Source organism: Pan paniscus, chromosome 9 (assembly GCF_029289425.2).
Source record: "Pan paniscus chromosome 9, NHGRI_mPanPan1-v2.0_pri, whole genome shotgun sequence".
NCBI lineage: Eukaryota > Metazoa > Chordata > Mammalia > Primates > Hominidae > Pan > Pan paniscus.
The window spans coordinates 69,887,641-69,899,520 of record NC_073258.2 but is presented as its reverse complement, the minus strand read 5'-3'; the positions used below and the strand labels follow the sequence as shown (position 1 = coordinate 69,899,520).

General features: G+C 58.6%; 1 protein-coding gene across 1 annotated transcript in view; it reads right to left on the bottom strand.

Annotated features, from left to right (window-relative positions):
• Positions 1–1,948: 1,948 nt before the first annotated feature.
• IGHMBP2 (immunoglobulin mu DNA binding protein 2) overlaps positions 1,949–11,880 on the bottom strand; it is a 37,464-nt gene continuing 27,532 nt past the window's right edge. Inside the window, exons 9-15 of the mRNA XM_003828758.6 lie at positions 9,112–9,294; positions 8,679–8,797; positions 8,034–8,128; positions 7,157–7,280; positions 5,476–6,342; positions 4,206–4,378; positions 1,949–3,025 (exon numbers count right to left, since the gene is read on the bottom strand). Coding sequence (XP_003828806.5) covers positions 2,828–3,025; positions 4,206–4,378; positions 5,476–6,342; positions 7,157–7,280; positions 8,034–8,128; positions 8,679–8,797; positions 9,112–9,294 — 1,759 coding nt within the window. The 3' untranslated portion in view covers positions 1,949–2,827. The remainder of the gene's footprint in view (positions 3,026–4,205; positions 4,379–5,475; positions 6,343–7,156; positions 7,281–8,033; positions 8,129–8,678; positions 8,798–9,111; positions 9,295–11,880) is intronic.

The window sequence follows — 11,880 nt, the reverse complement described above, 5'->3', positions numbered from 1 at the left end:
CAGCACATCCCAAGTAAACTCAGGAGCAAAGCCCAGAGCTGGCAGGGGCTCCTGCCTGTGCCCACTGCCCTGCCCGGCACCCCCAGAAAGGAGCACATGGCGGGGCTACCTCAGGGGAGCCGCACGGGTGGAGGTGGGCAGTTCTCCTTAGAAGCGAGTCCTCTACTCCCTTCCACCCGGTTCCGGCCCGGGTGGGCTACAGCCTGCAGCTACTGTCAGCAAGACCACACTCCAGCTGGCCAGGGAGACGTTTGGCTTGGGAAATTTTTTTCCTTTTTTTGGGTTACCCTATCCAGGCCAAACTGTAGGGTACTTTTCAAACAACCAGCTACAAATATTTTCCTAACAAGGCCTCTCTGGGATGAGAAATGGAAACTTTTTATGTTGCAACCTTGGGTTCTGGCATTTTAACAATGCATCACCAAGGGCCGCGGTGGTCAGCGCTGAAGGGGAGAAGGCTCCATGCAGGAGGCTGGGGGGCACAGCCAGGGAGACGACGAACCCAGAGCCAGGTCCCGCAAGGACGTGATGCTGCACTTCATGTCTTCCACTTAGCACAGCTGGCGCGGCAGCAACTGTTCCCGTCCTGCTTCACAGATGACAAACAGGCTCAGAGAGGAGAGGTGACTTGCTGAGGCCACACCTCAGTGGACAGTGGTGCTGGCTGGCATTCAGACTCAGGTCCCTCCGATTCCAGAAGCTTCCACCCCCCAACCGCCCGGCCCACCGCTGATGCTGGCTGCCTTCCTCTACTTCAAGCTCCTCCTGGTGGGACGGCCCACAGAAGAACACCTGGATAAAGGTACAGGGCTTGGATTCCAGTCGTGCCTTCTCTAATGAGTGGGGCGACACTAATTCCATACTGCCTCCATGCTGGGAGGGGTATGCCCGATAAGATAAACAGATGTGGGCATGACTGGGTCAGCAAAGATTCTTTGGCAGCAAGTGACAAAAACCCAAGGCAGACTTCTTCAGCTAAAAAAGGGGATTTACTAGCTCAGGACACCAGGAAGAATGGGGTGGAGGTCAGGCATGGCTACATCCAGGTGCTCAAACAGTGTCATCAGGTCACTCTCCCACCCCCATTTTTGGGTCTGTTTCTCTTTGGCCTCCTTCTCTCCTGCAGACAGGCTACCTAGGAGGCAGGGAGTGTGGCTGTCGGCTGTCTCCCACCCAAGAGCCAACATCTTTCAGCATCCGTGTCAACCCCAGGGCAGGACTCTTATCAGCTGTTTGGATTCTGGGAAATTAGGGAGCTTAAGCAGGCACACCCGCCCCCGCCCCTGCAGGAAGAACACCTGTCCCTGTGTGCTGTGTCAACCGGGAGATGCTTCCAATGGTGCCCTCATCCCCCAAGAGCATCATTACACAAATGCCTCCCACAGCCACGGGTCCTCAAAGAGCATGAGAACTGCAGCCTTCTGTGCACGGTGCTCAGCACTTATGGAAGCAACCAGATTAACTCTGCCGCACTTGACACAAAATGCAGTAGAGTCCTGGTCCCCTTCCCAAACAATTGAGTCCAAAAGCCACTTGACGGGAACAGACAAGGAAGGCGTCCAGGACAGGGGGAGGAGGAGGGGCTCTAGTGGCCCAGGGTGGGGTGTCAGCCCGGGTAGGAGGGGAGAGTCGCCCAGGACCAGCAAGAACACAGCAGTCAAAGCGTGCAGGCCTGGCCTGAGGACACACTAGCCGAATGCGCTGCGTAAATGGCCTCTGGGGGACAGCCACCCTAGGTGCAGGTCAGGGAAGCTCAACCTCACTCAGAACCATCGGGGACATAAAAGGACATGAATGGGATTTAAGGAGAGAGGAGCCTGCACCGGGAGAGTCTGCCCCAGAGAGGTCAGAAGGAGAGGGGGCTTGAGAGACGCGGCGGGGAGGGCACAGCAGCTGAGCAGAACAGGCAAAGGGCGCGCCCCTTAGACCCGCAGCAGACACACTGGGGCAGTGTGCAACGTTTTCATTTAATTTTTAAATAATTTATATCCCTCTGAAACAAAACCCTGAGGCTCAGGTACATCATCTGAGGTTCTCTTAAATAGAAGAGTTGGTACAGGGCACCAGAGAAGGCCGGGAGGCTCTGGATCGGTAAGTGCTGAAGATGCTGAGGCTGTGGGGCAGCTTTCCCGGGACAGCCACGTGGGAGAGCCGGCTCACCTGGTCCCCACGGTGAGGCGCAACAAGGAGGGGATGGCACAGGCCAGGCGCCTTTATAAGCCAGAGAGAGGTGCACAGGCCAGAAAGAGGTGCCCCCCAGACTCACAGGAGCCCCGTGGTGAGGAGGAGGGGGAACACTGCAGTCACCAGCAAACAGCAGACAGAAGGAAAGTGGCCCCAGCATCTGGCCGCATGGGAACGTGCAAGCCAAACGCCACTCCCTGCTCCCTGCCTGAGCGCCATTCGCAGAGTCTTGTTTCCTGTTTCCTCTCAGCACCCTCATCCTAATGGGCTGAGCTGGCAAGTCCCAGACATTGGAGGAGTGACTTCAAGTTTGAGGCCCTGGATATTCTCCAGGGACTGGAACCTTCCCCAGGATCCAGAGGCTGGGATGTGGGTTTTGGCGGGGAGTGAGGGGAAGGGACGTGCATTTCCCGAGCCCCACCTGCACGAGCACTGTTGTCCCCCAGGTGCTTTCCTCCACATTGTGACATCGGAAAAGCTCATCCCTGGGGTCCAAAAACCCAACCTTCCCCCACAGGGCCCTCCGCTCCTCCCCCATAGGCCCCTCCGCTCCTCTGTGGCCCTGGTGGAGGCGGAGCATGGTCTGGCAGCGCCCCGGGCTACCATGGAGAGAGCTCCGCGGGGCGTGCGAGGATGTGGCCAGTCACGTCCCCCTCTCCTTCCTCCGGCTGGTCCTCTGGTTGCTGAGCTCGCTCAGCTTCTTATCCAGCCTCCTCTGCAGCTGGGCCCTCTTGGCTGGGTCCAGGGATATGTCCTTGGTCCCGCTGCCCGCATAGAGGACCCCTTCCCGGCTGATTCTCTGCCGGGCATGGGCGCGAGCCCTCTCACCGCAGCCATGGATCTGGGGAGGACACAAGAATCACTGCTGGGCTCACAGGGGCAAGGAGGCAGATCCTGCAGCTCTGCCCATCAAAGAGCTGGGGGGCCACAGGCGCCCCAACAGAGAAGGCCACTCCTCCCGCCATGTCAGTCCTTCACCCTGCAGGCTGCCTGGCGGGAGAGCGGTGGGGTGGTCTGCACCCTGGTGTGGCGGGAGCCCCCGAGTGTGCACACAGGAAATGGCACCACCCTGACTGACCACACAGTCCCTGCGGCCACTTCCCACTGCCTCCCAGCCTCCGCCTACCTAATCCACACTGCAGCCAAGACCGGTGACATCACAGCCCTGCTGACACCCTAGAGGGTGCCCCACTGCCTTCAGATCAGGCCTGACTCCTCCAGGCAGCTCGCCAGGACATGCCCAGCCTCGACTCTAGCCATCCTGCCTCACACTATACTCTCAACTCTCTGACTGGGCCCGGGGCTTTATGCATGTTCTAAGGGTGGATAGCCTGCCTGCCCACCCGCCATCGGCCCTGTCCTCCCCAGCCCAGCTCCCACCTTCTGTCCCACAGGTCTCAGCCCCAGTGTTACTTCCTCCAGAAAGCCCACCCTGACTGCTGCATCTGGGTGGGTGAGCCTGCTGCCACCCTAGCCCTGGGTTTTCTTCCTCGGAGCACTCAACACCTGGTACCGTATGCTGGTCTCTTACTCAGATCCCCCACCAGGCCCAGCATCCTCCAGGGTAGAGACAAGGCTGGTTCAGACCTCAGCTTCCCACAGGCGCCCACACCTGGCCCAGGGGATTCTCATCAACCCCGGCTCAAGGAATGAATGACACAGCAGCCGGGCCATGGCCAGCTCAGATGACGGGCTGCAGGCTCTGCCTCCCACCTCCCCTATGCCAAACAGACCAGATTAGGCCACTGACAGAACCCAAGGACACTGGGACAAAATTCCCTCTGCCCAGAATTCCCACTAACGTGGCTGCAGCTCAGCAAATAAGGCATTTTGTTTGCTTGTGCCCTGATGTGCTGAAAACCGATCATGAGTCAGTGTCTGATTTCTGTTTCTGAAGGTATCTGGAGCTCGTAAGGAGCTAACTGTTCCGACTGGAACAAGTCTGCCCAGGGTCTGCTTCCTGGAGACGGAACCCACCACCCCTCCCCACTGTCTGATCGCAGGAGGGGAGGCCGACATACCTCGGGCAGGTGGTGGCTGAGGCAGTAGCGGTGGCTGCAGAGCTGGCAGAACTGGCCCAGGGTTGTGACACCGGCTGTGCACTTGGCAAAGCCGCAGGTGTTATCAGCCTTAACGGCGGCAGAAACCAGGGCCTCAAAGTCCTCCTCCGTGGGCAGAGCTGTGGCCGGATGTCCTGGAGAAGACCCGCGTCACTCAGGCAAAGGGAAAGACAACACCTGGCCCCTCACTTAAGGTTTTAAAATCAATTCATGGCTAAGCACGGTGGCTCACACCTGTAATCCCAGCATTTTGGGAGGCCGAGGTAGGAGGACTGCTTGAGGCCAGGAGTTCAAAACTAGCCTGGGCAACATAGTGACAGAGTGAGACCCCGTCTCTATTAATTCTAAAAAAAATTAAAAAGCAGCTCATGTGTCTTCCCTCTGCTACCCTGTCAGTGCCTGGGGGCAGGGGTGGCATCAGTCCTGTCCTCTAGCACAAAGCGTGGCATACAGTAGCTGCTCAACAAAGGTTTGGGGAGTGAATTCCTCTGGAGCCCCAGGCTCTGGGAGGCCCCTTTCAAAGCCACCCATGTGCTGGTGTAGCTTCGCTTCAGGAATTCAATGAATCAATGCAAGCTGGAACTCCTGCATGCTCTTGCTGAGGAAAATGGCGGTAGCAGGAGATCCCCAAGACCGACCAGGTCTACACGCTCTGCCAGCGTATGCCTGGCCAACTCCCACTGCACGCCTAGCCAGCTCCTGCGGGGTGGGCACAATGCAGGATGTGGCAAACAGGGCAGAGCCCACCCAGGGACTCCACATGGCCCACAGGCAAGAATGGTTTTGCGCTCAGCCAGCCCCTGTGGTTCTGAGCATTTTGCCCACGACAACTTCCAGGCAGAGTGCACCCTTCCGCTGTGCAAGACCTCCACCCTCCAGGGCCACATGTTGCATGGGACCCCGTGATCGCTCCGTTCCCGAGGGGCTCCAGGGAGCCGTCCATGTTTGCTCTTCCAGGCCCCTCCTGCTGCCGCAGACATGCTCTGAGTGCTGCCTACTTGCCAAGTTCCACACAGGCTCTGGGACAAGAAGGTGCCCGTGACCTGATCACCGACCTAGGGGAGCCCAGACGGAGCTGGGAGTGGCATGACTGAAAATAAAGCTAAAATGACACAGGCACGGCGCCACCAGGAGGAAGCCCTTCCTTCTGTTGATGGTGGCAGGTGGGCTCCAAGTGGGGCCAGCACCCCAGTGAGGGGACACTGCCCCATGTTCTTATTAGTTGACTTACCTTTGGCTTCTTTTTTCTTTTTCTTTTCTGGAAGTTTCTGCTGCCCTGAGGCCTGCTGCTCCTTGCTGGCGGGCTGCCCCTGCGCGTTTCTGACTCTCTGCAGTCTCTCCAGGTGCAGCGTCCTCAGATCAGGCTGGTCTGGGCCACGCTGCTCCCTCGGAGGCTGCTCTGTCTGCGCAGGGCTAGGGGGCACTGGCTGGAGAGGGGCTGGGCCACCAGTCCCTGCTGGGGGTCCCAGGGCTGCTCGGGGTCGCAGGGCCGGCGGGGCCCTCTTGCTCACAGTGATGAACCTCCTCTTCCCTTCCCCGGAACTGTCGTGCCTCAGCCCGTGCTCCTCGGCTATTTGGTGGACCCGCAGCCTGTCGTGGGAATTGAGGGAAGGAGGAAACTCCAACTGCATCTTCTTGCTGGCCATGAACTCCACTATCATGGCCCGGAAGTGGTCCACGCCATCTTGGCTCTCCACTCCCTCTGGGCTGCCTCCGTTGAGGCTGGGCTGAGATGGGGCTTCAGAGGCCAGAGACTTCCCAGCCGGCTTCTTCCGGCCCTGTCTGGCAGGTGCTGCGGCCTCCCGGCCTCCCTCCTGCCGCTGGCTTCCGGTCCTGGTGGACGTAGCAGGTCCCTGGGGCTTGGTGGCAGCATGGCTGGAACCCTGGGAGCTCTCATGGGAATAGTTTTCTGGGACAATATCGTCAAGATACTCAAAGGCCGTGCGTACTTCCCCATGCTGTGTGAAATACTCCACCAGGGTCTTCAAAAATGCATGGTTGTTGACAGTACGGGAGTCACAGATGACCGCCACGTGGCGTCGGGCACGGGTGACAGCCACGTTGATCCTCCGGTCCTCAGCAAGAAAACCAACTTCACCTACAAAAGGCCAGAGGGGAGTGAGAAGCAGGTTTCAGACTAAGAAACACAGTCAGGCTCCTATGCCCTTATCAGTAACCACCACCAAAAGTGTGGTCCCCTGCGCGTGGCCCACCATCCACACGGCTGCCCGGCCACGTGTGGCACCGTGATGCCACACCTGCCCTGGCATCTGGCTGCCACGGCTGACTGAGTGGGGCTCTGGGGAACCCAACTGGGTTCTGTCGCTCCTTTCCTTCTAAGCCCAGCCTCAGAGGCCGCCTGGGGTGTGGCTGCAGCTGGCACCAGGGAGAAAGCACAAGAAACCTTCCAGGACCTTTCCTTCTTTCCCCCATAGCTTCTAGCCAGGCCTCATCTGCCTTCTGCCTTCTGAGAATGTCTCACAAAGCCCGTTCACTAAACCTGCTTCTGGGAACAACTCTCATCCCGAATGGGAAAGCCCACACACCACAGCAGCACAGAAACCACAGCCACAACCACCACACCCCGCGGCTCCGTGCATGGAGGCTAAAGGCCAGCTCTGGGCTGCAGGGGGCTCCACCTCCTCGGCAGGGTGTCCTGATCATTCCCAGCCCACCCTGCACCCCCAGCTGCCACCCCAGCCACCTGCTCCCTGACAGCACACTCACGCCTCTGAGCCTCCGCAGACTCTCCTGCCTGTGCTTTGCCTGACGTGAACTTACTAAGGACAGAAGCTGCACCATGAGCACACTGCCAGAAACCAGTGTGGCACCCAGCAGACACCCAATATGCCCCTTAATCAATAAATTCACTTCTGTGCTGTCCCCAAAGGACTCTGGCGAGGGCTCCGTACCTTTCCTGTTGGATCTGACGAAGGACAGTATCACGGCCTCCTTCTCTCGGCCTTGGAAGCCATCGACAGACTTGATTTCAAGCTCAGGGTGCCTGTGCACAAGGCTCTGTCTGAGCAGGTCCACCTGAAACACCAGCCGGGCTGTGGTTTCCTCACCCCCCATGCCAGCGCAGCAAGACCCTGCCCTTCAGCTTAGCAGAGGGCCTCACGCTGCGAAACAGCCAGGACCTGGGAAGCGGAGCCTGCAGGAGCCCCATGGGGAAAGGCTTCCCGTCCGCCCTCCTCACGGGCACGCATGCACGCCAACACCACACCCTGTCCCTGGCATTTGATCATTTCTTTTGGCTTATGACAGCCGCCAGCCTCAGAAAGCCCTATGTGTGATGCCTGCACACCAGGAAGGTATGATGGCCACTTCCACAGATCCTCCCCATACTCCAGAAGGTACATTTTTCCTACCAAATGAGATACGCATGGGAACACGACCTGAGCCAGACCAGCAAGGCTCAAGGCTGAGGCTCCTGTGGGAAATGCCAGAAAAGGACAGGCTGTTCCGCCAGGGCTGCCTGTGGAAGGACTGTGTCAGCCTGAGGCTGCCGGGGTCACCCGGCAAATCTGGCCAGAACACAAGCCAGTGCAGAAGGCTGGGGCACCGGGCAGGGCAGGCGGGGCAGGGCGGGGCAAGGTGGGGCGGGCAGACGAACACGCAGAGGGGCCCCTGACGACATCATTTGGGCCCTGGATCCAGTCACAATAAGGTCAGCCCTACCCCTGAACTTTTCGGTCACCACAGCCAACAAATCACCCTTTTTCTTTCACCCTCTAGGTTGTGTGAGCCCCAGCTGCTCTGTAGAGGGACAAAAGGAAACCCTCATACCTGGAGGTTGTATGGCGAGACCACGGCAATGTCACGGGCTGGAACACCAGCGTCCACCAGAGCCTGGATGTGCAAACTGACGAGGCGGACTTCGCCTGGAGGGAAAGAAAGAACGGGTGAGCAGCACAAGGTCGCCCCAAGTGGGCATCCACCATCAACACGTGTTTCGGGCACGTTTCTGTCTATCATGGCCAGCTGATCCTCCACTCAGGTGGCTTCCTGGGAGCTAATCATCTGTGTCCCAGGGCCCCAGGACCAGCCATGCCCAGCTAACTTGAATTTCACATCAGCAATGAAGGCCTTTTGACTCCTATGGCCGTGCATCCTGTTCAACGTGGAACTGGGGAGATGGTGGTGTCAGCTGAGCAATGACAGTTCCCATCACCAGACCAGCCAGGCAGAGCTGGGCCACCATTCAGGAGAAGGCCGTAAAATGCTGCCAGGCCCATCTCACCCAGGAGCGGGCTGCTCAACCTGGAGAAAATGATGCTGCTCAGCCTCTTGCAGTGTGGGGCTCCGTTTTTTCACGGCCATCAACAACTGCTCTCAGCTCCTCCCGGAATTAGGCAATTTAAGTGCCTTTTATTTTTAAAGAGCTGGAGGTATGTTTAAACAAAAAAGCTGGCCATCTGCAAGCAAGCTCACCAGGGTTCCCTTTCGACTGTTCGTCCTCCTCCTCCAGCTCAAACAGCCCGCAGCCGGCGGTGTCCACCAGGAGCAGGGGCACACCCGTCTCTTCTGTGGCAGCCACACCTGGGAGGTCCCTGGCACACAGGCAGAGAGGGAGCACATCAGGGGGGCCACAGTGCAGCACTGAGGCCCCACCCAACAGAACCGACCCCTCCCATGAGGAAAAGGCTTAGGTAGGGGAGGACAATGAGCACATCAGGACATCAGATGGGAGGGAGCGGGCCTGACCCAGCTCTCCAGGGCAAGGCCACCCTCTCTTCCAAAAAGCTAGCCTCAGAGTCGACTTTCATGCAGAAAGCTTCACTTTAGCTTGCTGCGTAGAAACAGATGACGCAGAGGATTAGCCAGGGCAGAAGGATGGGGTGGCGGGTGGGGCCGAGCTACTCACCTCAGGAGGTGCCCTGCCACGGAAGAGTGGGCTGTGAGCTGCCCAAGGTACATGGTGTCCGAGGCCCAGCGCATGATAGCCTGGTGCATGCGGTACTGCACCGTCAGTGTCCGCACCACCCTCGCGCCGTACTCCTCAGCCAGGCGTTCCATCAGGCTGAGCGACAGCCCTGCCAGCGCAGCCCTGCGCCCAGGAGGGAGAAAGGGGGAAGGCAGGCCTGAGCCCCAGAGTCCAGGTGTGAACCACAGCAAGTGAGGAGGACAGGCCCCAAACCTCAGGACCCAACTCTCCCCTGGATTCTGACCCAGAAGTCACCAAGGGGCGGGTTTGGCTGAATCACAGCCCCAAAGGCACCTACATCCAATCGCCAAGGCCCGTGAATGTTCCCTTACAGGACAACAGGGACGCTGCAGCTGAGATGAAGTTAAGGATCCTGGGATGGGGAGGCGACCCTGGATGACCCAGGTGATAACCCAAGGGTCTTATAAGGGGGCATACGAGGGTCAGTCAGAGAAGGTCACCAAGGGGAGAGATTTGAAGACGTAACACGGCTGGCTTCATAGACAGAGGAAAGGGCGACAAGTCAAGCAATGGCCTCTAGGAGCCGGAAAAGACCAGGAGATGGGTTTTCCCCTGGACCCTCCAGAAGAAGTAACCCCACCCACACCTTGATTTTAAGCCGGTGAGTCTGATTTTGGACATCTGACCCCCAGATTGTCGTTTCTGGAGGTCAGAAAATCTGTTGTTGTCAGCCACTAAGCTTGTGGTCATTTGTCACAGCCATAACAGGGAACGAACACACTCCAACATGCTCCAACTGTGAGCAGTCAAGTCCACTCCCACCAAGAACGGCTGCAGCGGCTGAGCACTGCCCAGGTGCCAGGCACTGCTGGGTGCGCCAGATGTGGATTAACTCCCTTCATCCTTATAACAACCTCATGAGGTGGCTACTGTCATGACTCCCATGTTACATGTAAGAAGGGTGAGACAGAGGAGGCTGCCAGCCCACAGCTGCCTGGGTGAGCTGCAGAGCCTGGACCTGCCCGGGCCACCTGGTGCCAGAGCCCACCCTCTGCACCACTACGGCTCACCAACCCCACCAAAACCCTGGGGCAGTACCCAGCTCCACTTCAGAGACCTTCCCTCTGGAAACTTACCAGACCTCTGTGATTAACGTATTTTTAATTCCAACAAAGTGAGGACAGGACGCAATGATCAGTACCAACTGCAAACCCAAAACACTCAGCGCAATGTCACCCAACGTCCTCCCCCAAAAACCATCCTACTCTCTGCAGGGAACACCACCCAACGTCTTCCCCCGAAACCATCCTACTCTCTCCAGGGAACGCCACCCAATGTTTTCCCCGAAACCATCCTACTCTCTCCAGGGAACGCCACCCAATGTTTTCCCCGAAACCATCCTACTGTCTCCAGGGAATGCCACCCAATGTTTTCCCCGAAACCATCCTACTCTCTCCAGGGAACGCCACCCAACGTCTTCCCCCAAAACCCTCCTACTCTCTGCAGGGAACGCCACCCAACGTCTTCCCCCGAAACCATCCTACTCCCTCCTACACAACAGGGTCCCTGCTCAAGGGCACAGTTCCAAACTTCCCCCACCCAAAGGCTTTCCCGAGGATGAAGACCTCCTTTAAGGACATCTCGAGAACCTCTCCCTGGAAGAAGCCACTGAATAAGCGTCCTCCCACGCCTGTCCTCCCTGCTCCCAGGGAGGTTCTGATGGCAGTGGCTGCTGCCATCATGCCGGCTGCAGCAGGGAACCCTGGCTGTGGCTGCACACTCCATGAAGCCAGTGGGAGCCCCGCCCCTTCTGAGGTGGAGTGGCCGCTGCAGCCCAGACACAGGGTCACAGCTACAGACCCAGGCCTCCTGCTCCAGGAGGGCGGGGCTACAGCCGCCCAAACTGCAGCTGTGGATCTGCGTCTCCCGGTGCTCTTAGGGGAGCCGGGAACAGGTAGGATCTGCCTTTCCGCGTGCAGCTGCAGCCGCCAGACCTGTGGCTGCAGACCTGGGCTTCCTGCTCCACGAAGCAGGCAGGAGCCGGGAACAAGCAGGAGCCTGGCCTCTTCTGAGGTGGTGGGGTGGGAGCTCTTGGGTGCAGCTGTAGCTGCCCTCCCACTCTGCAGCCTGCACCCTCAGGCGCCCCAGGAAGGACAACCCCCCCACCATCCCTGCAGGGTCATGGGTGTCTGCTTCCACTGCCTGGCCTCTCTCAGCTCCCAGCACCCACTCGGATCTCAGAGTGGGATTGGAGCCAAGCCCCGGGGCCATGAATGGCAGCAGGAGGCAGACAGAGTCCTGAGTGGAAGGGGACGGTGGAAGGCCAGGGAGGGCCTGAAGGCTGGCGGCTGGGCTGCCAGTCCTGTGGAACAGAGTGAGGACTTATGGTACCTATTCCAGGCCCGCCCATGGCCACCCATGGACCAATTGGCACATCCTTCCTTCCCTCTTGAGGTCCATAAAAGCCCTGGGCTCAGTCAGAGAAGGCGAGAGGACAGCCAGAGGACGGAGAGGGCAGAGAGGAGCTATGCTCTCTGCTGAGAGCTTCAGAGACCTGCAGAGATGTCCGAGTGACTTGCCTGCAGAGAGGAGCCACCCTCTCCAGGGCCTCCTCTGCTGACAGCTGAACACTCAACGGATGACCTGCCTACAGAGAGGAGCTACCCACTACTCTGAGCTGTTCTAACACTAAATAAAACTGTTCTTCACCCTTCACTAATCTCCATACCTCATTCTTCCTAGATGCAG